Below are 25,767 nucleotides of genomic sequence, written 5' to 3'. Positions count from 1 at the left end.
AAGTCCTTCTAGTATTCAAGTTCATTCAAGTTATACCTAATGAAATAATAATCGTTTGATCAACGGTTTTTTTGATTATCAAAAACTATGATCGACCGCATTTCCCCAGAGTGATCATGAGTTATAGCTACATGTTCTGGAATTAATAATGAAACTTTTAGTGAAGTTAATTTGGCAATTGAATAAAATTTAAAACACGGCATAAACTCATATTCTTAAGTGACTTCAAATTCAACACACAAGTCTATGATTGAATTATTCCAGAATTCGGAACTCTAAAAGCTTATGTAGCTTAAATTATGATTTACAATCTTTGATCTCTAGCTATGGTTTACATTTCATCGTAATAGTTTCGGCTATCCTGCTGGTTGGCATCACACTGATTTTAAACGCTGTATCGTTACTATGTCTTTATAAAAGCGCGCACTTTTTTGTTCCCCCTCAACGTCTTGAATTAAGTACTTCTATATTTCGACTCTACCTTTCGGTTGGTTCCTGCGAGGATCACTGCATACCATAAAAGACTCTGAATGGATCTTTCATCTCGGATGGTATTCTTTCTGTCATACCGTGTCTAGTATTGTTTACCCACTTTGATTACCCACTGCACCTCTCACATCTTCAAACCAAGAGATGATTAACCTGTTTACTGTTTTTTTGTCCACGTGCGAGAAGAAGTTGAGCGTATTTTAACATGGTGTATCTCGTAAAAAGAACAAATTTTCTCAAAAATGTTAGAAGTAAACGCTTTACTCAAAGAGTCTGCTATGACATCGTTACTCCTTTTGTGGTATTTGATAGTCTCAGAAACCATCTTCATATTCTGGGATTCAACTCTCTCTTGTTAGACAACACGTTTAGGCTACTACAATTAGTACGTACCACGAATTCAATCCCTACATCAGTAATACTCTAATCCTTCCAATCTCTACACTATACTTGCAACTCAAATGCATGGTAGTTGGCTATGTGCTTAGCTGTTTTCCTATAAAAGTACAAGCCGGATGTAGTAGTGTATCTTATCTTGCTGGATTTGTATAATATTCTAGCGATTCCGATTAAACTGCATCTGTGTGGTGTTCAATCCACGATTTCGTATCGTAAATTGATAATATCTACTAGGCTTATGAGCCAGCGTTTGGTTGATTTTACAGAACGTGCTTTTTTATAGTTCTTTCCACTTAAATCGTGCTGACATCAATAATAAGTATGTCAGGAGGCGCATGATAAATGAAAAATGTCTACTGTCTGGGACGTTTCGTGTTGCTGTTTTCAACAAACTTTGGTTTTTGCGTACGTTTTCGTATATGAGCAAATCCTGATTTCAGATTTGGTAATAATTTGTTTTATTAATCGTAACTGCTTCATAAGATCACCGCGACATATAAGATCTATTGTAACTTTAGTCCTCCAAAAGTTTAGGGCAAATGTATGTCCTTAATGAAGTATTGCTCCAGGGTCTCCAAGGTCGAGAGAGCTTTACCGAAAATTGTGCGTCTTAGGCGGCCTCTGGAAACGTAATTACACAGTATGTGTTCAGCCGTTTCTGACTTGTCGTTGCAAAGTCAATAAGTTTGATTCTCAGCTTGTCTAATGTGGAAGAGGTGGTATTTTAGAGGCGCATGGCCGGTCAGGAAACTTAACAGCGTCCTTAGATCCCCTTTACTGAGGCATAAAACCTCTTTGGTTTTGTTTTGCGACGGAGTTATCATACTCTTCGCTTGTCTGGTAGTTCTTTCCAGCGTAAGGCTACCTTCGAGGTCTCCCAATTGTTGATTACTTGTTTTAGGTTTTTTTTGTAGTCCACAATCGGGTTGGGATCCAATGAAGGGCGTTTTCGCAGCCTCTTGTGCGCCTTCTCATTGCCTTCAAAGTTTCTGTGACCTGGAACCCACCATAGAGTAATATCATGGCCACTAGCGAGATCTCTCAGGTTGCTGGTACACTCTCTGATCAGTGCGGAGTCACACGTGTAGGCCTGAATTGTCTTTAGGGCGGCTCGACATCGTATCTGCTTAGTGGTCCCATATAGTCTCTAAACCTCCTATTGTCTTATGATTTCCAGATAGATTTGTAGGTACTTGACTGCATCGTTGTTGATTACCATCATATTATCGACCTCTAGGATCATGTCAGGCAGTTGCATGACATGATTTAGCACCACTTCCATCTTGTAGGCTGTCATCTCCAAATCCATTTCTTTAAAAATCTGTACCACTCTATAGACGACGAATGATGCTCTGTCTTCAAGTTTTGTTACGTTCTTGCTGTTAACCACGACAGCCAGATTGTCCGCGTATGCAATTAGTTTAATCGTAATAAATGTTACCGAGTCTAGGAGTGAACTCCACGTAAATAGTACCTACTCCACACGTAATTTGATATTTTGTTTAATTTTTGAGCCGTTATAGATTTATCATGTAAATAAAATCTTGCTATCTTTATCAGACATTCGGCTAGGTCGCTGGGAAAGGCATTATTTTCTTACTTGATTTTCCACCATTTTACTATCCATATTTATACTTTTTTTAAAGAGAACTTCCTCGTAATGATTTTATGTGCCTTTCCCCAGATGACATCATTAAGCTCGTCACACAAAAGGTTCCACTTGTCAACTTTACTTTTCCGTATTAAGTTTTTTAGATATTTTTTATAGATTTATATTGAACCGTCAAATTCTCTATTTCTTCCTCTCTTGTTTGACTGTTCCATCGATGTACAGGTTTTCGCTTGTAGACGTTACGTGCTCTCAAAGGGGACTGTTTCCTGTTTCTGTAACTTACTAGAGAGGCTTTAGAGGGATATTACTGGTACGTTTAATGTACGTTTTCTGCTTCTACGTATCACTTTTCATAAGAACTTCCTTATTAGACATTTTAAGGTATATCACAGAAGATATGTCTTTGTTTATATTAATAAAACTATCCTAGTTTTTAACACAGTAATGTTTACGAACGTAATTAATATTAGATCCGCATCCAATTACTCGATCCGTTTCTGTTTCCTGGACTATCTGATGATGGAATGCTCATATCTCCAACACCTGGAACACCTTTTTCAAACCTTCTTTCCAATTCGCACCTTTTTAGACTACTTCTGTCCCTCGGCAGGATTTCAATAAATCTAACGGTAACGGTCTACGTTTCATCTTTCAGCGGTCATAGTTCCTCTAATTTCATCTGAATACGCTCAAAAAAGTATCTTGCTTTTCCATAAGCACACCCATTAGATCACGTGGATGGTTTTCCATCTTAACTTTTAGAGGATTCACATTTTATATTTCGTTATTTTTAAAACCAACCACGAAACATTCTATTTCTGTATTTAGGTATACTGCACCTGTGTCAATAGTCTGACCGCTAATATCTCTCCGACCCTATTTCTTCTCTCGTGATGTTGACCTGTGTCTCGATATCGTCGTCATCTTTTCCACTGGTTCGTATTTATTCTACTTTATTCCTTCTTTTATCATTTTTCTGTTAATAATTTCTACCTGTCTCTTAAACTTTATAGAGAGCTCCTTGATCACCCTCTTATATTTTAAGAGGGTGCTCTCTTTTTTTTTAATAACGGAATATAACTTGGCTATCTGATAGGTTATCAGATTCCCTTTGAGAGCGTAGGTTCAAACGTCTTTATTCAATCGAGTCCTTACAACGACTGCCACTTGCATGTGGCTCTCATACATGTTACAACTAAACTGTCACTAGAGGTCGCCACTAACATTAAGATTTACAATATACAACAGTTAGATTTTCTTTTCCAACTCTCCCTGTGGTCTTGTCATTTGTTCCAAGTTTTCTGTGAGTACAAAGGCTTCCACACACACTTTTTTATTTCCGCTGGATGAACTTATATTTATATTGTAGACCGGAGTTGGGTTAGTTCGTTCGATGCATACATTATGGACTGTGGTTTGATGTTCGCTAAAAACGGGCCCTACCGACCCAAGTTTTTTCGGTAGGTACTTTTCTATGGTACTGTACGCTTGCTGCTGAGGTTAGTTGCCCGCCAAAAATGTACCCAACCCAAACGAACTCATCGGACCCCAATCCAGTCCCATCAAAACTTTATTTTCCGAAGCGTAAAGACTTCATAGAAGGATGAAATACATGCGGTCTTCTGGGTATTCAAGTGTGGAAGAGGGCGGCATGAGATAGACATATTTTGAGGCAGAAAATAAAGGCTAAGGCTCAGGTTGGGCGATAGGGCCATCTGAAAAAGAAGAATAAGAAAATCTTCATAAGCACTATTTTTTTAATAGGGCGAAATCCTGTATGGGCATCGTTCCCTAGGTACTGCGCTGGCGAGCCAGCCAACATTTTTTTTTATAAGAAAAAAAGGCACCGTACACTTGTTGCTGTGATTGTTTAACCACCAAAAGCGAACCCAACCGAACTTATCCCAACCCATCCCAATTCAAATAGGAAAGCCCTAACGGAATATAACTTGGCTATCCGCAAAGCCAAAAGAAAAATCTGGCGCAGCTTCTGTGAAGGCATAGACAATACGCCTACAGTTGTATAAGATCTTGGCAAAAGATCACAACACTGATCTAGGCCACCTATGCAAACAAGACGGCAAATACACTGAGGATGCTAAGGAATCATTGGAGCTCCTACTGAGTACACACTTCCCTTCTTCAAAAGTCTGCCCCCACGCAGATGTCGACCCTGAAGTAATGAACATAACCCGTCCATCAGGTAGTGTTCGCAGCATAGCTGGGAACATTTTTACACCCAACAGAGTAAGGTGGGCTATTTTTAATTTCAAGCCCCTAAAATCGCCTGGAGGAGATGGAATTCTGCCTATTTTTCTGCAAAAAGGCTTAGAAAACCTGCTCCCAGTAATGATATCAATATATATAGCTAGCTACAGCCTTAGCTATATACCCACACTATGCAGGAAAGTAAAGGTGGTCTTCATACCTAAAGGTGGTAGGTGTTCAAACGCCGACCCCAAGGAATACAGACCAATTAGCCTAACTTCATTTCTCCTCAAAGGGATGGAAAAGGTAATCGATCAATACCTTAGGAATGGAGTGCTTGTCACTAATCCACTGCACCCTAGACAACATGCTTACCAGAAAGCAAAATTATCAATTACTGCTCTCTATGCTTTAACTAGCACTTTAGAGGAGGCAATTGCAACCAAAGAGATAGCCCTATGTGCATCCATAGACATAGAGGGTGCGTTGATAACACCTCCTATGAATCCATAGAGAAGGCTCTAAACGTAAAAGATACATCTGTCGTCTGGCGAGTCGCTGACTATAAAGGCGCTAAGAGGATGTCCCCAAGGGGGAGTGCTATCACCTCTATTACGGTGTCTGGTAGTTGATGACTTGATGAATACCCTAACAAAAAACGGATTCAAGATTCAGGGGTATGCTGATGACCTGGTAATCACAATCCGAGGTAAATATGATACAATTATAACTCAGCTAATCCAGAAAGCCCTACTACTAACCAGTACTTGGTGTAGAAGTAATTCACTCGGAGAAGGAAGCTACAAATAAAAACACCCTCCATTGAAAGCAGAACTATTAACTTCAAAACAGACATTTTTTTTTATTATAGAAATGGTAAGAAATCTGTGGACAGATATTCGATTCTAGATTGTCTGGACCGGATGGTGTGTGGTTAGTGAAAGTTCATTAAAGGTTTGTTAACGAACGACTTTCTTATCGGGTAGCGGTCTATGCTTTATAACGGCCGGGTACGTGGTACACAGAATTCTTGAAGTAAATATGAATGTTAAAAATATAAACGCACTGGATATCCATTTATTGATTGATATTTGCCGTGTCTCCTCTTGGTGTACCGCTCGCCAGCCGGTTACAACGAATTACGTCAGCATATAAGAAGTGTATTAACGGTGTTGGATCTGACAGATGTTTTCGCACCTGAAAATTTAATAAAATAAATAATGATAGATTACCAAATAGACATGGATTTATTTATCTCTCTTAAAGAAGAGAGGCCTCTATTATGGGATAAAACAACGTAGATCTACAAAAGTTACCAGCTTAATTTTAAGGTTTGGAATATTCTAGAAAAGCTAAAAAGCTGAATGGGTTGGATGAAAGAGATTGTCACCTACTGTTTCAGTGCGAATCCTTTGAGATTGTACGCATTGCGTTTTGCAACTTCAGGGAATACGCAGAAGTAAAAGGGAGATGATGAATGAATACAAAGTGATTGGACTTTATTTTGTTCTTGACACCATGATTTACAGCTTCTGAAAATAATATGTACCCACATTTTAATATGTTTCGAAAATTTATATCCAAGCGATGTGAACGAAAAAAAATAGCAATTTTTTTTAAAGCCAAGGAACTGTTAGAATTACCTTTAGACTTTTCTGGCATCCGTAAATTTTAAAGAAATTCGCACACCCTATGACAGTTAATCTTTTATTTAGATTAAAAGAACATTAAAGAACCGGATTGGTAAAAAGGACGTATTTTGCTGAAATTTTTGCAAGAAAAAATTTTACATTTTAACTAAATCTTTAAATTATGTAGTAACAAAAAATAAATATGGATACAAAAAACATAAATACAAATATACATTTTGAATATTAATACTAAGTGTTGTAAATATAAATGAGAAATAAGTATACTAGAGCTCAATGAAAACAAAAGTTACAATACTTATTAAAAAAGACATGTGTACAGGGTGTCCCAATTTCGATGTCCGCATAGGGTATCTCCGAAACTAAAAGAGATAGAAAAAAAGTAGCTTACATGTCATGATCTCGTTTTTCAAGAAAATGCTAATGCCGAAAACTCCGAACAGCTATCGTCTTTTGTTTTTGCCCTATCGGCAAAAACTGAAAATTTTGCGAAAACGACATTCGCGAATATCTCACTTATTATCAAAGATGGAGTATTATAAATAAAACATTATATGGGCAACTTTTTACGAAGAATTCAGTGGCGTAGGTAGAATTTTTTCCCATTATTTATTTTCGAGATATTAGACGTAACTTTATTTTTTTAAATGGAACCCATAGTTGGCTATGACTTAAAATAATTTGTTATTTTCTTCTGATAACAAATATATATAGTTTGTGGGCTATATTTCTTATAGTTATTGAATAATTAACAAAAATTCATTTTGTTCTATCTAAAACTAATGTATGTATTTATAAGTTAATGTTGCTATGGTAATAACCATACATACTATGATGGAACATAATGTATCAATTTTTTTTGTTCTTTCTAAAACTATTGTAAGTATTTAAAACTTAATGTTGTTATGGTGATAACCATACCATGATGGAAAACATTGGGTACGTTCAGCAGGTGTCAACAGTTGAATTAAATCAGTCAGCTAGTTTTATGAGCTTTAATACAGCGGAACGAAATCGGCTGAACAAGCAATTGAGAATTAGCAGTTCAGCATAACCTAAAACTATGGCCAACAATAATATTTTTGAAAATTTTGTATTATTACAAGAGATAATGGATGATGATGTTGATTTTAAGGATCATTTCATTTTATACAGTTCTGCCAGTTTTCAAAATTAAAGGGAAGAAACAAAAAATATTAATCCTAACCTAAAATTTCACAACCGCTGACAAACTAAGCGCAGATAACTTACGCTGAGATATTTACTAAACTGCTGCGTAACAGCGCTGACTTAGCGTATCGTTCAGCCGCGACTGCTAATATAGCAACTCAACAGTTGACACCGGCTGAACGTGCCCATTGTTTCCAATTATTGCCAAAGTTTGTAGTAGTATTTAAAAATTCACTAACAACTCTGGCATTATGTGCTGGTGCTCCGTCATATTGAAAATATATCATTTGAGACTTATTCAATGGCAAATTGTCGACCAAAGGCACAATGGGCTGCCTTGATATATTGAGGTATTACCTGAGTTTAAGTTTTTATGGTAGATACTATATGCCAACATTCTATTATCTAAAAGGGCACACCATACATTGAACCCCAACCTTCTTGGAACACTCAGAGACTTCATTGGTCCAGATGACATTTTGAACAAACAGCAGATTATTTAATTCTTCTAAATATCATCTAGAAAATTCTAATCTTAGATTGACATCTCCGGCACGTAAATAATGAGTTAGCCCCGCTTTGTATGGTTTATAAATATTTTTCTTTCATATTCGGGAGCAGCCGCTTTTGGGTCAGACGTCTTGTTCAATTTCTCTGCAAGATGTTGATGGATTTATCGCAAGTGAAGCCAACACATTGACTTCATCATCTTGCAGGCCATTTTGGTATGTTTTTGCACGTGGTTTGGGGAAGGACCAAAAATCTATTAAATTTTCTGCTAACCGGCTGAAGGTTTTTAAGTGCGGTTGTCTTCTTTCCGGATACCTTGTGAAATATAATTCCGCGGCTAACGTCGCATTCTTACCTGATAACATATAGCATTCCATCATGTTACATTTTCATAATTTTCGAAATTCATTGTAAGGTTTTATTCAGTTTTGTTATACTTTGACAACTAACATGCTGGTGCATCGTACCAGCTCATAATGCCAGAGTTGTTATCGAATTTTTAAATACTAACTTTAGCAATTATTTGATACATTATGTTTCATCATAGTATGTATGGTTATCACCATAGCAACATTAACTTTTAAATACATACATTAGTTTTAGATAGAACAAAATGAATTTTTATTAATTATTCAATAACTATAAGAAATATACCCTAGAAACTATATATATTTGTTATCAGAAGAAAATAAGAAATTATTTTAGGTCATAGCCAACTATGGTTTCCATTTAAAAAAATAAAGTTACGTCTAAAATTTCGAAAATAAAAGGTGGGAAAAAAATTCTACCTGCGCCACCGAATTCTTCGTAAAAAGTTGCCCATATCATGTTTTATTTATAATACTCCCTCTTTGATAATAAGTGAGATATTCGCGATTGTCGTTTTCGCAAAATTTTCAGTTTTTGCCGATAGGGCGAAAACAAAAGACTAGCTATTCGGAATTTTCGGCATTAGTATTTTCTCGAAAAACGAGATCATGACATGTAAGCTACTTTTTTTCTATCTCTTTTAGTTTCGGAGATAGCCCATGCGGACATCGAAATTGGGACACCTGTACATGGTTACAAAATACCAATAAATAAACATTAGATCTTACTAGCAAGTCGTATGTAAATTTATTACTACATAAATAGAAATCACAACAAGTTACGGGCCCAGAGTCGCTAAAGAAATAACTAGAGGTTTACGGTAGATTAAACAGAACGAAAAATTACTCTCAGTTTACGAAAATAAATCTGAAGTGAGTTCACATTTAGTAAGACAGACATTTTTTAACGCTAAATGTGGAGGAGAAAGCATGTTAGTTTTTCTAGCGAAGTTGGAGGAAATTGCTAGCCCATTAAACAGATAGGAGAACCAATTTCCGACTAAATGTTAATGACAAAGGTAATCATGTCGTTGCCAGAACCGTACAAGCATTTTGTATCTGCATGGGAGTCAGTTCCATCGAACAATCAATCAATATGTAAATTAACATCACGGTTGTTGATTGCGGAGCAAAGAATAAAAACATATGAACAAACAGAAACTGCTTTTTTGTCAGGAAGAAAAGATGAAAAGAAAATAATAAAATGCTTTCAATGTGGAAAATTTGGTCACATTACACAAAATTGTAAAAAGACAAAAGAGCAATATGTCATATTTGTAAAAAACAAGGCCACATCGCAACCAATTGCTGGTTTAAAGATCAAAGAAACAACAAACCGAATGAGAAATCTAATAAAAACAATAAAGTCAATGCGTTTATAAGCACAGCCTTACTAAGTGAGACAATAAATAAGACAGATTGGATATTGGACAGTGGTGTAAGCAATCACATGTATTGTCAGAGAGAATAATTTGTAGAAATGGAAGCATTGCAACCAGCATAAAGCATAAATTGGAGATGGAAATTTCTTAGATGCTACAGCAGTAGGAAGAATTCCATTAAAGGCATTCAATGGAAAAAACTGGGAAATGGTAGATTTGAAAAAAGTTTTATATGTACCAGGTTTGAAGGTAAATCTATTCTTCTTTGGAAATTGCACTGTCAATGGATATAAAATGACATCAGATGAAAAAATATGTAAATTAACTAAAGATAACATAGTTGTTGCGATAGCATTAAGAGATGGAAAGCTGTATCGAATGAAATTTGAACATGTAGATTTTGGATATAGAGCAAATGTAGGAGTAACTGTAGAAATGTAACTGTAAAAGGATGGTATAAACGACTTGCACACCAATCAATGACATACACGAGAGAATTGTTAAAGCGCCATAACATCGATTATGAAGATTCTGATTTTTTTTTTAAAACGCAGGAAAGTAACATAGAAATCCACATCCAAGAAATGAGAGTAGAATGAAGTTTCCAGCTGAAACTTCATTGGTGCATGTAGATCTCTGCGGACTAATGGAACAACAATCGTTGGGAGTGTCAAGATATTTTATGTTATTAAAAGACGATTTTACAAACATTAGAGCATTATAAAAATTAAAAATTGATCGATTTTATAAAGAAAGCAGAAAACGATATCGAAAAAAAAAATAATAAGGACGGACAATGGTTTAGAATGTACATGTAAACAAGTTCAGAAAATTTTAACGAAACAGAATCAGACACCAAAGAACAACACCATACACACCATAACAGATTGGTAGGGCTGAACGAGAAATGAGAACTTTGGTAGAGGCGGCAAGGACAATGTTGAAAGAAAAAAATATTGCAAAATGTTTTTGGGCCGAAGCAGTCTACACTCTGAACAGCTCAGGAAAAAGTACAATAAACAATAAAACACTTTATCAATTATAGTTTAATAAAGAATTTAACTTGGAAAATTTTAAAATATCTGAAAGTGAAGGATACATACATGTCCTGAAAGAAAAAAGAGGAAAATGGGATAGTAAAAGTAAAAAGGTCTTATTCATGGGATATGAAGAGGATACGAAAGGGTACAGGGTTTATTGTCAAGAAACGAAACGAGTAGAAGTTCAAAATAAAAGTATTGAAAATCAAGAAAAGAAAGAACACAAGCAGATAAAAGAATATTCGACAGAGGAAAAAGGAGAAGAAGTTAACGGAGAAGAAGTGAATGAACAGAAAAAAGGCGAAGAAGGAAAAAACAGAACAAATGCAAGAATGAGAAGAATGCCAGAAAAATTCAAACATTTTGTTTTGCTAACCTATGAAGAAGCCTTTAAAAAACGAAAATAACGACGAGTGGAAGAATGCAATAAGAGAGGAAAAATTATCTTTAAAAGAAAACCATGTGTGGGAATTAGTAAATAAAAATTAAGTAAGACACGACCTGAAAATATTATCGAGCAAATGGATTTTTAGAGTAAAGGAAGAAGGAACATTTAAGGCGAGACTAGTTCTTAACCCTAGGATGCATAAACCGGGCCTCTCAGGCCCGGCGAGATTTTAGTTACTCATAACTTTCTTAAAATAATAAACACGTCTTTATTCAATACACACTTGATTCAAAAACATTCAAGTGTAATTAGCAATCGAAAAAAAAAATCGTTTCTATTAGCACCCCGTATTTGCATAAACCGGGCCTCCGAAGCCCGTGTACTACTAGTTACTATAGAACAAGTTTCAACTTGTTCATTACAGGTTGAGGGTTATTATAATTTGTCAAACACTGCTGCGCGGAATTGTGCGTGTTTGTACAAGTTAAAACGTGCATTACTGTTGGATGTATAAAAGTAGGTGCAGCTGTTTTTCATTCAGTTGGAATAGAAGTTGGATTGAGTGAACTTGTGAGATACATATGATAATGGCGTCAAAAAGGAATGTGAAAAGCGTGAGATTTGATGACCCCGGTTATGAAGAAATATTGAATGTGATGATCTGCCTTCTGAAGAAAGTGATGTGTCAGAAGCAGAAAATGATGACACAGAAGATAGAAATTTCGAATTGGTTCCTAACGAGTATTCTGGATCCAGTTCTGATCATGGTGACGATAATTCAGAGGATGATGTTGATGATATTGGTAAGCCTTCAACGAGCGGTTACATTGCTCCAAGTGGTCTGGTATGGAGTTTGGAACCTCCAGCAAAAATAAAATTCAACCACACAACATTATTCGGCGTGCGCCAGGACTACCAAAAGGAGCGTTTCAGTTATTTGTAACTCCAGTTATTGTACAAGAAATTGTGAACTGTACTAATTTAGAGGGCAAACGTATTTATGGAGCAAAAGGAAAACCGTGGAAAGATGTAACTGTTGATGAATTTCTTGCATTCTGTGGTTTACTTATTCATGCGGGAGTTGACAGAAGCTGGGATGTTCCTGAGAGAGAATTATTTTGTGATGAATTTGCCAATCCTGTATACCGAGTCACAATGTCCATATTTCGCTTTGAAGAAATACGAAGATTCGTCAGATTTGACGACAAGGGAACCCGGAATGCGCGTTTGTAAGCCGATAAGTTAGCAATGGTGTCCTACATTTGGGATTTATTCATTCAGCAATGCAAAACCAGCGTCATACCTGATACTAATGTAACTATTGATGAACAACTCGTTGGGTTTAGAGGTAGATGCACATTCGTTCAATATATGCCAAGTAAACCGGAAAAATATGGACTTAAAATATTTTGGATGTGTGAATCTACGTCTGGTTATGCTTTGGATGGTTTAGTTTATGTTGGTTGCCAGCCCGGAGAACCTCCACATAAAAACCTTTGGCTTGAAGTAGTACAAACTTTTGTGCGTGGCATTCATAATACTGGTCGCAATCTCACGATAGACAATTTCTTCACTAGTGTTCTGCTAGCAACTTATCTGTTGGATAAAAATATTACTATTGTGGGTACACTACGTCAGAATAAGCGTGACATTCCGAAAGAAATGAAAGCCTCAAAAGATCGTGTAGTCTATTCTTCATTGTTTTGTTTTCAAAATAACGTATCCATGGTAAGTTACGCACGTAAAAATAACAAATGCGTAATTTTACTAAGCACCATGCACCACGACGCATCTATCAATGACGACGCTAAGAGGAAGCCTGAAATCATCTCTCATTATAATAAAACAAAGGGCGGTGTTGACATCATGGATCAAATGGTGTCGACATACACGTGCAAGAGGCAAAGTAAACGATGGCCCATGACATTTTTCTTCAACATCATTGATGTTCAACATCCAAACTACAACATAGGAGTGACTCACAAACGCAGAATGTTTTTGAAAGATTTAGTGAAGGAACTAGTGATACCACATATGCAGAAAAGATCTACTAACCCTAACCTACTGCGTACTGTCCGGGAGTGTATGAGCAGATTTATTGATATATGTATGTGGTCCGCCAGCCGCTCACAGAAGTGCAACAGTTAAGAGAAAAAGATGCTCAGTATGTCCCGCAAGTATTGATCGTAAAAGCACAATGATATGTATTACTTGTAAAAATAATATCTGTAATGAGTTGTAATGAGTAATGAGAATAAACAATAATGTTTTTTAAACACTAATGTTCATTTTCATATTTAACCTCACGTTTGTAACGTACATAGGTATAAATAAATAAAGTTTTACTTCAATAACTTTGTTCCTGTTCTGACTACACGTGATTGTATATAACGGGTCTCAGAAGCCCGGATTATGTAAATGACGATATTTTATTGGTTAAGTATCCTAGGGTTAAAGGGGTTTGAACAAGATTTCAGTAATGTAACAGATGAAATTTTTAGTCCAGTAATAAGTTCTAACGCTATAGTTAAATTCGATATAAAAACAGCATTCTAATACGGAACCCTTGATGAAGATGTATATATGCAAATACCGCAAGGATATATTGAAAATAAAGAAGAAAAAGTATGTAAATTTATAACTACATAAATAGAATTCTTATACAGGGTCATCCACGACTACCGTCCATTAGAACTTTACAGGGTTCTGGCCAAAATACAAATTTGAAAATTCAGATTTAAGTATTATCAATTGCGTTCTCTTCGACTAAAATATTTTCAAATATCTAACACTTCCGATTATACCGGAAGTCGCCACCTACTTTATTTTTTTAAATAGAACACCCTGTATATTTTTACATATTTGGATTTGTCTGTTTTAAAGGTTTATGAATGACTTTACTTTTTGTAATTTGATTCGGCTGTTCTCGAGTTATTCGAATTTTTCTAGAAAAATCTGCTCCAGCAGACATTTGTTCAAAAAATCAGAGAACACTCGATTTTTGGGGTATCAATTTAGGATTCAGAACATGCTTAAGCAACATGATGGAGTATGTTTTGGTGCCGAGTATGGCTGTCTAGAACGTTTGGTCACTTTACTATGGCACGTTACCTTTTCGAAACTTGGAAGTGCCATAACATCATTTCTTTAAATGGCACCCCCCATATTTTATTACTTAGTCGTCTTCGGTGTCTCATTTTACATCTTTTATATCCCATATGTCCTATACCTAACATTTATAGTTTTGAAATAATTAGGGTTTATTGAAACATGCACACAAATATCGATATTTAACCTAGTGTTAGGGTTTAACCATGAATACCTAGTGCGACCTAGTGAGTAACCGAATGAAGTGGAAGTTTGAAAATTTGCAGACTTATGATGTTTGATGCCAGCTTTTTAACTAAAGTATTTTCAGGTTTCGGGTACTTGTGGTTACACCGGAAGAGGTGACATGTCAACTACAACGTTACTTTTTATAATTTATAAATCATCCACTTTGACCGCCGGAAAAAAAATTTTGTGTTGGGAATGTTGTTGTGGTTATGTATTATCAGAGGATCAGTAAGGAAAGAGTAAAAAGTTTGACATTTGCTAAAGCTATGGTTTATTTCTGTTGGTGTGATGACTAGGTTACTTTTTGTAGTGATCTGTTCTCAAGAAATGCCACGTTTGGAAGTTAGTAATGAGGATTATTTGAATTTGATAATAATTTATGGAGAGTGCAACCAAATAATTGCGCGTACGTGTCGGCTGCAACATACAGGGGCCTAAAATTGAACAAAAATTTCTAAAATGTAATAAAACACAGGGTGTTCCATTTGAAATATGAAAATTGTCACCTCTTCCAGTGTAACCGCAAGCACCCGGAACCTGAAAATATTTTAGTAAAAAGCTGGCACCAAACACAGAAGTCTGCAAATTTTCAAAAGGCCAGTTCATATGGTTCTACACTAGATCACACTAGGTATTCATGGCACACTAGGATAAATATCGATATGATATGTGTGCACTTTTCAAAAAACCCTAATTATCTCCCAAACTATAAATGTTAGGGATAGGACATATGCGATATAAAAGATGTAAAATGAGACAAAAAAAGAGACCAAAAATCGAGTGTTCTCTGATTTTTTTAACAAATGTCTGCTGGAGCAGATTTTTCTAGAAAAATTCGAATAACTCGAGAACGGCAGAATCAAATTGCAAAAAGTAAAGTTATTCATAAACCTTGAAAAGAGACAAATCCAAATATGTAAAAATATATAGCGTGTTCCATTTAAAAAAATAAAGTAAGTGGCGACTTCCGGCATAACCGGAAGTGCTAGAAATCTGAAAATATTTTAGTCGAAGAGAACGCAATTAATAATACTCAAATCTGAATTTTCAAATTTTTGTATTGGCCAGAACCCTGTAAAGTTCTAATGGACGGTCGTCGTGGATGACCCTGTATAAATCCATTTTCATCGATATTATTTAAGGTAAATTGAATAAATATTACTTTCTATTTTACTGTTAATCGATGTATTAATTAAAATATTTCCTTTACATGTTTCGGCTTGTTAGGCCATCATCAGAAGGTTTCTAACAAAATAACAAATTTCAAATTAAAGATATAACTTTTTTTTTTATAAATACTAAACTTATTTATTACTTACAACGTTATTATGGTAGGGGAGGAATTGGAACTTTAATTTAACTTTACACTACTAATAACATCAAGGGAACGATGTTCATTTTATTGGGATGAGATTTGAGGTTATAGACGTATCATGCAACGGTAACGTTCGTGAAGGAACAAGGTCATGTCTACAAATAGACATGAGTTTAAATTTTGTTTAATGGAAAGGGGAAGACATTATGGAAGGTAAATGGATAAAGGGAAATATGGATAAAGGGTAGAATTGGGATATGGGGATGTCCGCTGGGTTTCCAGTTATTGCAGCTTCATCATTACGGGCGTATTATTATTATTAAATGATGAAACTCTCGTGTAACTGGGAGGATTTAGGGAACTTTAAACGGAAAGTTCAGGTTTTTGTATAAACGTCTTTGTTTAAGTTGTGTCTTGTTGTTAAGGTTCTCTAGGTGGTTATTCTTGTATTTCATTCTTTCAATTTCGTATGTTTCGTATATAAGCATTTTTTGGCTTTTTGTCATATTATGTAATAGTTGTTGTAATGTCTTCCAAAATTTGAAACGGTGTTTCGTAGGTTGTTCTTTCATTCGAGTTCGTATATTTCTTCCAGTTTCTCCGACATAAAAGGCTCCACATGTATTACAGTCCAAAAGGTATACACCGTTTTTATCCCTTTGTTGACTAGTGGTTTCACCGCAAGACCAATAATATAAAAATACTTCTCTAGCCGTCTAGTGGTTTTACAATGATGCCACTACAATAAGCGCGTGTGCAGACAGTAACCCCACCACTCTGTGCCTAAATTTCGGCGCAAGGAAGGCTAAATTCTGATAATTTACGTGGTAAAAGTGAGGTTGGGGTATATAATTCGTTTAGTGTGCATTATTTCGTTTTTAGTGTGTTTTTCAAATATGAGTGGTAAGTTTTTAATAAATATCTATTGTTCAATGTATAATTGTACTTACTATTAATCTGTAAGTAGATATTACTACTATTTGAGTATTATTTTATGAAAACCCTTCAGGTTTCACAATGAAACCACTAGGCACTAGGCAAATCCAATCTCGCTGTTACGTACCTTGAAATTTTCAGACATACAAAACAGTGTTTCCGATTGCTGAGCTAGAAAAAATTGAGCCAGATGCTTTGTTTACTTTATTGGAAAATATTCCATCTGATGCAGAATCCGAGACGAGTGGTGATGACGACGAAGATGAAAATTTACCAGAGTTAGGAGATGGTTTAGCAAATAAAGAGCAGGAAGAATGCAGAATTTTGGATATAGCTAATTTGCCAATAATTTTTCAAGATGAAGAAAATGAAGAGAATTGGGATTCCGACGATGAAGTGCCCCTTTTCTTGGTATCAATATGCTGATGGGTATCAAGAGGTTGCCAAGCTATCTTGATTATTGGTCCTCTAGGCCAGAACTTAGAGATGAGTTCATAGCCTCAAAAATGTCAAGAGATAGATTCAAGTGGTTACTTGGCAACCTTCACGCAAATGATAATTCGTTACTACCGCGTAGAGACTCTCCATATTACGATAAACTTTATAAGTTACGCCCTGTCATAGACAAATTGTCTGACGCTTTTCTAGATTGTTACAAACCTTCACAAAACTAATCTGTTGATGAGTCCATGATCCAGTTCAAAGGGCGTAGCTCCCTAAAGCAATTCATGCCACTAAAGCGAATTAAAAGGGGCTATAAAGTCTGGATAAGAGCAGACTCATCTGGCTATGCTTGCCAATTTCAGATCTATACTGGCAAGATAGCAGGTGGTCCAGAGAAAGACTTAGGAAGTAGAGTTGTCAAAGACCTTACTAGAGTTTTAGTTGGAAAAGGACACCATGTATATTTCGATAATTATTTTAACTCGGTTTCTCTGCAGAAGCAATTGCAATCAGAAATGATATATGCATGTGGAACTGTAAAACGTGGAAGAAGAGATTTGCCGCCGAGTATAACAAATGACAAAGATTTACGAAGAGGTAAATCAGATTACAGGGTCAGTTTAGATGGAATTGTCTATGTGAAGTGGAAAGACACTAAAGCAGTAAATTTTTTGTGTAATCATATGAATTCTACGGAACAATCTCATACAACCAGGAAACAAAAAGATGGTACACTGCAGGAAATTGCATGCCCAAAATTAGTAGTAAGCTATAGATTTGATATGTTGAAGTCTCTTTATGAAATCGATAGAAAATCAAAGAAATGGTGGCACAGGATCTTTTGGTACCTACTGGATGCGGCTGTTGTAAACGCTTAAATAATCTTCAAAGAAAGGGCTCAATCTAAGTCAATGACACTAAAGCTTTTTAGGTTATCTGTTATTTTGGGACTAATAGTGCCGCCTGTCTTTTATGGTCTCGTACATATTTTTTGTTTCAGATGTAACGTTGGATTGTGTTTAAATGACCAAAAGAATTGTTTCGTTGAATACCATAAGATATAATATAAAAAAACACACTGTAAAAATTTGTACTCAATATATTTCTAACTGCCTAGTGGTTTCACGGCGAAACCTCCCTTTTATGTCATTCCGGGGTAACTAAATCTTTTTTTTGATATGTATATGTTCTGCTGACATATATATTAACAATATTTTTAAAGAAAATCTTTTTTTTAACTAAATTTAAAAAGTCAGTCAACAAAGGGTTATCTAATGTTGCGATGTTTCCTTTTGTGTTGTTTAGTATGTTTTTTATGTTATTATGTGATTTAATAATAATAATAATATTCCTTTATTACCCAACAGGCATAGCCCAAAAAAGGGTAACAATATATATTACATATATCTGTATGTGAGAAAAAAAAACAAAAATTACAAAAAATTCAAGAAATTAACAATTGACCGAATTATAAAGAAAAATAAAAATAAAAACTATATAAGTGAATTTACATGTATAAGTGAATATACATGCAGGTGATCACTGATTGTCTGGAATCCTGTTGCCCACTTTACAGAGAGTGTATGTTGGCGCCCGTCTCATAATGTTTGTCCTAGCATAAGGAATGACGAATACGCAGCTATATCTTAAGTTACTCCTTGGAACAACAAACACTAGTCGCTCAAGAATGAAACGGCAATCGATGTTATATTCGATAAGCCTTTGTAGAAACCTTTCATAAAACGCGTTTCTTCTGTCCATCAAGGAAACCATATTGTGTCGTGCAAGCAAATCATTTTGTGGTATACCTCGCTCAGGGTAAATTCCATCAGATTTGTAAGAAAGAAATTTTAAGAATCGATCAAGGCTTAAGAACTCACATGCATATAAGGGACTCCAAATCAGGCAAGCGTATTCTAACTTACTCAGAACGTAAGCACAATACAAGGTCTTTAATAAGCTGACACTTGTGAAATATTTAGACATACGCATCACAAAACCTAGGGACCTAAAGGCCTCCGAACACACGTTATTGATATGTTTTTTAAAATTAAGACTTGCATCAAACAGGACCCCCAAATCCCTGTACTCCTCAACACGACTTAAAGTGCTGCCAGCAATATTGTAAGGATATATGCATGGTGACGAGCATCGGCTATAAGTAAGTACACAACATTTATCTATATTAAGGTTAAGTTTGTAGGTCTTACACCATTGCACTATTGTGTTTAAGTTGTGCTGCAGCTTATCTGCATCTGCCATCGATGAGACTTCGGCATAGATCTTGATATCATCAGCATATCCCAACATCCGACAATCAATTTTTAGAAGTAAGTCATTTATGAAAAGAACAAATAATAGAGGGCCCAAATTTGATCCCTGTGGAACCCCTGAGGTAAGAGTGAACTCATTAGAAAAATATCCATTGTAAGCAACATAACATTTTCTATGTTGCAAATAAGAGGCCAGAAGTTGAATTGCTGAAGGAACAAATCCGAAAGAGCTCAATTTATACAAGAGAATTCTATGGTCAATCAGATCAAAGGCTTTGGATAGGTCAGTGTATACAACATCCACCTGCCCACGTCTATCCAAGGTGCTACAGATAAACTCGGAAATCGTAGCCAAGTTGGTAACTGTAGAACGACCGGAAACAAAACCATGTTGGGAAGCTGACACAAAGGGGCACGTGCTGGTGTACATAAAAGAATATAATAACTTTTCAAATAGTTTAGGAAAATTGGAAATTATCGAAATTGGTCTATAGTTTGAGAGGGACGGTTTAAAGGAAATCTTTATATTATTTTTATTGAATATTTTACTAATTTTGTGCGCTATTTTTCCACAGTATGGTAGTGATCGAAATTGAGTGTTTTGTTTGTCTTCTTTATCATTCAGAGTTGTTGAGTTTTTTAGATATTGTTTTATTCTATAATTTTTGATCATCTTATCTATGTGTTGTGATGGGTATCCATTGTTGTTTGCTATGTTTTTTATTATTTTAATTTCCTTGTTTAAGTTTTCCTCGTTGAGATGTGTTGAAAATGCTCTGTGAATGTATGTATGGAAGGCTGCGTTTTTATGTGTATGGTGGTGGAAGGAGTCATGAGGTACAATTATGTCAGTCTGGGTTGGTTTTCTGTATATATTAAATGATATTTCACCTTGATCATTCTTAAGTGCTATATCTAAGAAGTTTATTTTTTTGTTCTTTTCAATTTCTAGGGTGAATTTAATATTCTTATGTATTTTGTTAATATCCTCTTTAAATAATTCTATTTCTCTTTCGTCACATCCGTTCCATATGAGGAATATGTCGCCTACGTAGCGGCGCCAGAGAATTATGTTTGTATATGTTGAAGATCTTAGTATATTGGTTTCAAATTTGTTCATGAATATATCTGCCAGCAGACCACTCAATGGGATCCCATGGGATCTCCCCAACCTAGAAACCTTCTGATGATGGCCTAATAAGCCGAAACATGTAAAGGAAATATTTTAATTAATACATCGATTAACAGTAAAATAGAAAGTAATATTTATTCAATTTAACATAAATAGAATTCACAACAGTAAGTAATCATCATTTCTTATTAATAATAAGATTAGTCTAATCGATCCCAACGAATTACGCCATCACAACCCTACTCTTGACCCTAACAGTTATTTGATAAATTTTTATCGTCCATAAAATCGCCCATCGCATCGCAGCCCTTAAAGCCACCTAAATCACCTAATATAAATGCGTTCACGGACCATCGAAGGGGGAGGCCGTAGATTTCTTTCCACTTTATTTCTCTCTTCCCACTTTAGTTCCATCCTTTCCGAACCGAAAGTATGAGGTATCCTCGCCTGAACCTGGACGCCGTGTTACCATGTAAACAGAGGCACTTCGGCACCGTAATTGAGGGGTACGCAGTAGCTATGGGGGAGAGACAGAGCCTATAATTTCCGAGTTCATTAACTCTGTCGCTCTGTCGAGAAGGGGATGATTCTATACGGTTTTTGGGGACATAGTTCAACAGGAGGACGAACCGAAAGGATGGGCAGGGTGTAGAGGAGCTTTGATTAGATTTTCCAATTTCCCCGGGTTCGAACCGTAGAGACGTACAGAGAGAGAGGGATGTTGAATTCGTTGGGTGGTTGCATTTCGTACAATTTGATCAATCGATTCGGTGCGTGCGTGTGACATCAAGTGTTATACGCGGTGCGTCGCGGACGACGAGAGCGAAAGCGTCCCTTTCGTCCCCTTTCATCCCCTTTCCGTCCTCTCATCCCCGCAGAGCCTTTGGTTCCCGCTTTTGGATGTCATCCCTCTTCGTTTCGTTTGGCCCGCGGAGAAACACTTTCGGTTATCGCTATTAACGGGGCCACCCCCGTTACGTGAATCAATACAAACCGAAAGGGAAGAGATGGAGGAGGTTTTGAGTGGCTGACTGACAATTTATTTAAAGGGGAGTAATTTTTCGTTTTGAAAGTTTTTAAATTTTAAATTTAATTCATAAATAACTCGGTGTCGTCGTCATAATTATCTTAAAGACCCTTCGTGACATTTCAACAAAACTTGAATAGGTAAATAAACGATCAAATAAAAGAAGTCGTCCCCTCGAAAAGGAGATTCGACATTTTTCGGGGGAATTCCCCCGAGAGTTATCCATCGACATTTTGGCACCAGCAGCAAAAAGCGAGTTGCTGCTCTTCCCTCTGGGGAACGGACGTCGGTGGAGCCCCAAACGCGTCGTCAACTGGGAGGAGGGATGCATACGCAGGCAACAGCAGCCACACAAGAGTCGGTTGGCCCGTTCTTCGGACCGATTACTCTATCAGAACTCGCTAAGATATCGCACGAAGAAGAACCGCTCGTTCCTTCGATATCCACCACGTTCTTTCTTTCGTTCGCTATAATAGTTCGTTGGTTGTTGGTTCCGAATCAGTCTTGCTAAACGCGACAATCTAATAACATTACGATAACCAACAGTTTTTGACGTCAAAGTATAAAACATTTAATTTACGAGTTTCAACATTTCACGAATTAAAAACAATTGTTGTTTAAAAAGATTCGTTTTAAGAATATTATGTGCGTTTCGTGAACTTTTATTATTTCCTTCGAAATAAGCTTTGGAAATATCAAAAAGAACTTTTGTTTCTTGTGATTTGAGAAGTTGTGAAATATTTGGATAGGGATGGTGATGAAGATGGGGAATCTTCTGGAGATTTTCATACTGGTAAGACTACAATACTAATTTTTTTTTGTTTAAAATCGATATTAAATAATTATAAAATGAAACGATTTTCTTATCTATTACTTGAATTATTTCTGAATATAAATTACACCATAATTACATTATTATGTTAATGCGAGCCGATAAAACCTATTTTTATCTTGCCCCATATACTCTGACTAATTGGGTTACTAAATATAACATCCCAATTACCTTTTTGTCAATAAAAAATAGCCGGTTTACGAACCGTTAAGCATCTCAACTTCTATCAAAATTATAACGTGCAGTCTAATTTTAATAATTGCATACAGTTGGAATATTTTAATAAAATTATAGATAAATGTTGAACGATTTTAATTTTTTTACATAAATATCAAAGATTGTACTTGAAAGAACGCTCTTTAAAACATAATTGTAATTAATTGTTAACTGTATCGCAAGAAAAAGAAATATAAAGTTTTATAAAATAAAAAATTCTAAATTGAAGTATTTTTGAGGTGAATAATTTCTTAAGAATTAATAAAAATACTAAATAGTGGCTTAATTCATCATAATTTCTGAAAAACTAATTGAAATATTAAGAAACGGATTACTTCATGGAAATTGGTGAAGAAATCTGCACAAAATTTGCAATGTACCAAATTTGATCCTCTAATTTTATAAAATATCAGAGAAAAATGTTTAACCTTAACGAAATAATTAAATTTAGGGTTAATTTTAAAGAATGAATTGTGAAAAATTAATGGAAATGTCAAAAAAACATCTTACTTCGTTGAAATTATTGAAGAATTTTCTTTAATTTGCTTTAATCTTATAAAATATGAGAGAAAGAAAATTAATTCACCTTAACGACATAATTAATTTTGGATATTGCCTAGGTTAAGTTTAATGAATGATTTTTGGAAAACTAATTGAAATATCAAGAAACGGTTAAAATTGAACGAAGTTGCCGAAGAATTCTAAGTTAATACACCAAATTTAATGCTATAATCGTATAAAATATCACAGCAAAAAATTAATTTAACTTTAATGAAATAATTAAATTTGGGAATAGTCAAGTTGAAATATTACACTGAAATATTAAGAAATCGTTTTCGTTTAAAATTTCAAATTTGAACGGGTGGTAGAATGATGTGTTCTTCATGATTGGCATATTTTATATATATGCAGGTGTCCCGAAACTCAAATTCAAGCGGGCACTGGGTGAGAGGCCAACCCATATCTGTTCTGGTAAAAATGAGAAAAAAATTCCATGTCATCATATCTTTAGGTACTACGGTCAGAAATGTTCGCAATTTAATAGTGATTTTTTTAATAATGTATTCCTTATGAACCATGCTACCGTAGAAGTCACAAATCAAACAACAAAAATCGTTAGTTTTGCAAAAAATATATTAATTTGATTGAGTTAAGGTTGAAAGAATTTATGTCTATCAAGTTTGACACACGATTTCTAGTCAAGTTTCCAAAATGGTACAACACTTGCCATTTTTCTTATCATAAAAAATATTATTGCCTGTTTTTCTGCAAAAAACATGTTATTTGGACATTACAAAAAATGGAAAATGCATTGTTTCATGGTTTAAAAAAAAGATCTCGTCATTGGACTAATTCATATGAATATTTAGCTGAGCAGGCTAGGGTATTTTACCGGAAACATTACAGAAAATACTACTTTTGTGCTAGTACAGGTTGGATGACAAAATTTACAAACAGATATCACCTGAGAAAAGAAATTTGATGATCACTGATGAGAAGCTGTCTAACAATTTTCAAGCAATTGTACCGTTTAAAAAAAGTTGGACTCAACACATTAGAAAAGAAAACTAAAGCCCTAATCAAATATACAATACAGACGAGTCAACTTTATTTTATAAAACTTTTCTTTGGTGGGATCTAACAATAAAATAGTACCGTGGCGTAAAACAATGAATCAGAATGCAATCTGCTTAATACAACTATTTTACCTAACGGATCTGACATTACATAATGCCTTAGAAAATAAATTTGAACCTTGTCATATTACTATCTGTTTCATAGATAAAATTACATCTTCGTTAATTAAGAAATGTTTAAAAAATTTAGACAGCAATGAAGAATAGGAAGCCGAAGATTTGATGTCATTGGCCTATATAGTAAAACAAAACATAAATGCGGCATAATTATCTAAAAAGTCAACAGCCAAAAAAGAAGCAAACAATATTCATCACTTGGTTTTATTAGTATAAGAAAAATGTTTAAAATTAACATTAAATTATAATTTATTTTTGTTATTTATACATAGTTGCATAAATTCAAGTCAATTTGAATGCATTTTCTATTATTTCCTCAAATAAAAGAATGATTCCAGTAATCCGAAGTATCATTTAATCCGAATTGCCCTTGTTTAATTGATTCGGATTATCGAGTCATTACTGTATAACGACAATAGAAAAGTAGCTTTAGAGAATTTAGGCATTGTATAGAAATTCAAAACTTTTAAGTCATGTTGCCTTTTGTAACATCTATCCTGGGACACACTGTATATATTACTTATATTATTTATACTATATATTACGTGGTTTTAACCAAAATATGTTCAATAATTACATTTCTCGAATCCCGTTATCTGTTTATGGAAGTCGTTCTATTTTTTTAGAGCAATTTACGCGAATTACAAATTTAAAAAAAAAATTAATAAGACGTGAGGGGAGAGGGGGGTACATAGACCAGTAGGGTTTCTATTGTACAATTCAAGTCAATTTCTGACAAAAAATTAATTGCAATGGATTCTGAAGTAGAACGAAATACTGTTGATAGTGTTATGGTGACTGATAGTGTGATGGTGACTCTGTTGATCAATTATCTGTTTGAACTGATGTATTTTTATCCAGTGGTGTTCTTTTACCATTCTGTCCTCTCACTACACACAACTTCCTAAGGTCTCTACCTCAATCTGCAACTCTCCTTGTTGTCTTCTCATCGCTCATTCGTCCCAAGGCTTAACTTAGATGACGCATTGAGATTGAAGGACCTATGAAAAATCGTCCATTACACGAGAGCTTATAGATCCAGTATAGAGTCTTAAAAGTAAACTTAAAAGATGAATTAAAATGGTGCTTTTTATTATTATTGCTTGCCGGGCTGAGGGGATCGGTCCCTCTAGTCACCACGACCTATAAGATCTATTGTAACTTTAGCCCTCCAAAAGTTTAGGGCAAATGTAGGTCCTTAATGAACCTTAGTATTGCTCCTTTATGTCGGTAGGTGTCAAAAGAGCTTTACCGAAAATTTTGTGTCTTAGGCGGCCTCTGGCGACG

General features: G+C 35.1%; 2 protein-coding genes across 2 annotated transcripts in view; both read left to right on the top strand.

The window, feature by feature from the left end:
• Positions 1-17,761: 17,761 nt before the first annotated feature.
• LOC139432680 (piggyBac transposable element-derived protein 5-like) lies at positions 17,762-18,124 on the top strand. Its single transcript, XM_071201439.1, has one exon. It carries the CDS (start codon positions 17,762-17,764, stop codon positions 18,122-18,124), a length of 363 nt encoding a protein of 120 aa, XP_071057540.1.
• A 3,381-nt stretch (positions 18,125-21,505) lies between these two features.
• The window catches only part of LOC111421764 (Ecdysone-inducible gene E1), a 90,790-nt gene continuing 86,528 nt past the window's right edge, over positions 21,506-25,767 (top strand). The window contains exon 1 of the mRNA XM_071194562.1: positions 21,506-22,471. Within this exon, the coding sequence (XP_071050663.1) occupies positions 22,430-22,471 (42 nt within the window). The 5' untranslated portion in view covers positions 21,506-22,429. The remainder of the gene's footprint in view (positions 22,472-25,767) is intronic.

Source organism: Onthophagus taurus, chromosome 2 (genome assembly GCF_036711975.1).
Source record: "Onthophagus taurus isolate NC chromosome 2, IU_Otau_3.0, whole genome shotgun sequence".
Classification (NCBI taxonomy): domain Eukaryota; kingdom Metazoa; phylum Arthropoda; class Insecta; order Coleoptera; family Scarabaeidae; genus Onthophagus; species Onthophagus taurus.
Note: the sequence above shows the minus strand (reverse complement) of the source record. Positions and strands in the feature narration are given on the sequence as shown.

Excerpts from the sequence above, each read along its gene's own strand:
- LOC139432680 (XM_071201439.1), top strand. The coding sequence starts at position 17,762 with ATGATATATGCATGTGGAACTGTAAAACGTGGAAGAAGAGATTTGCCG.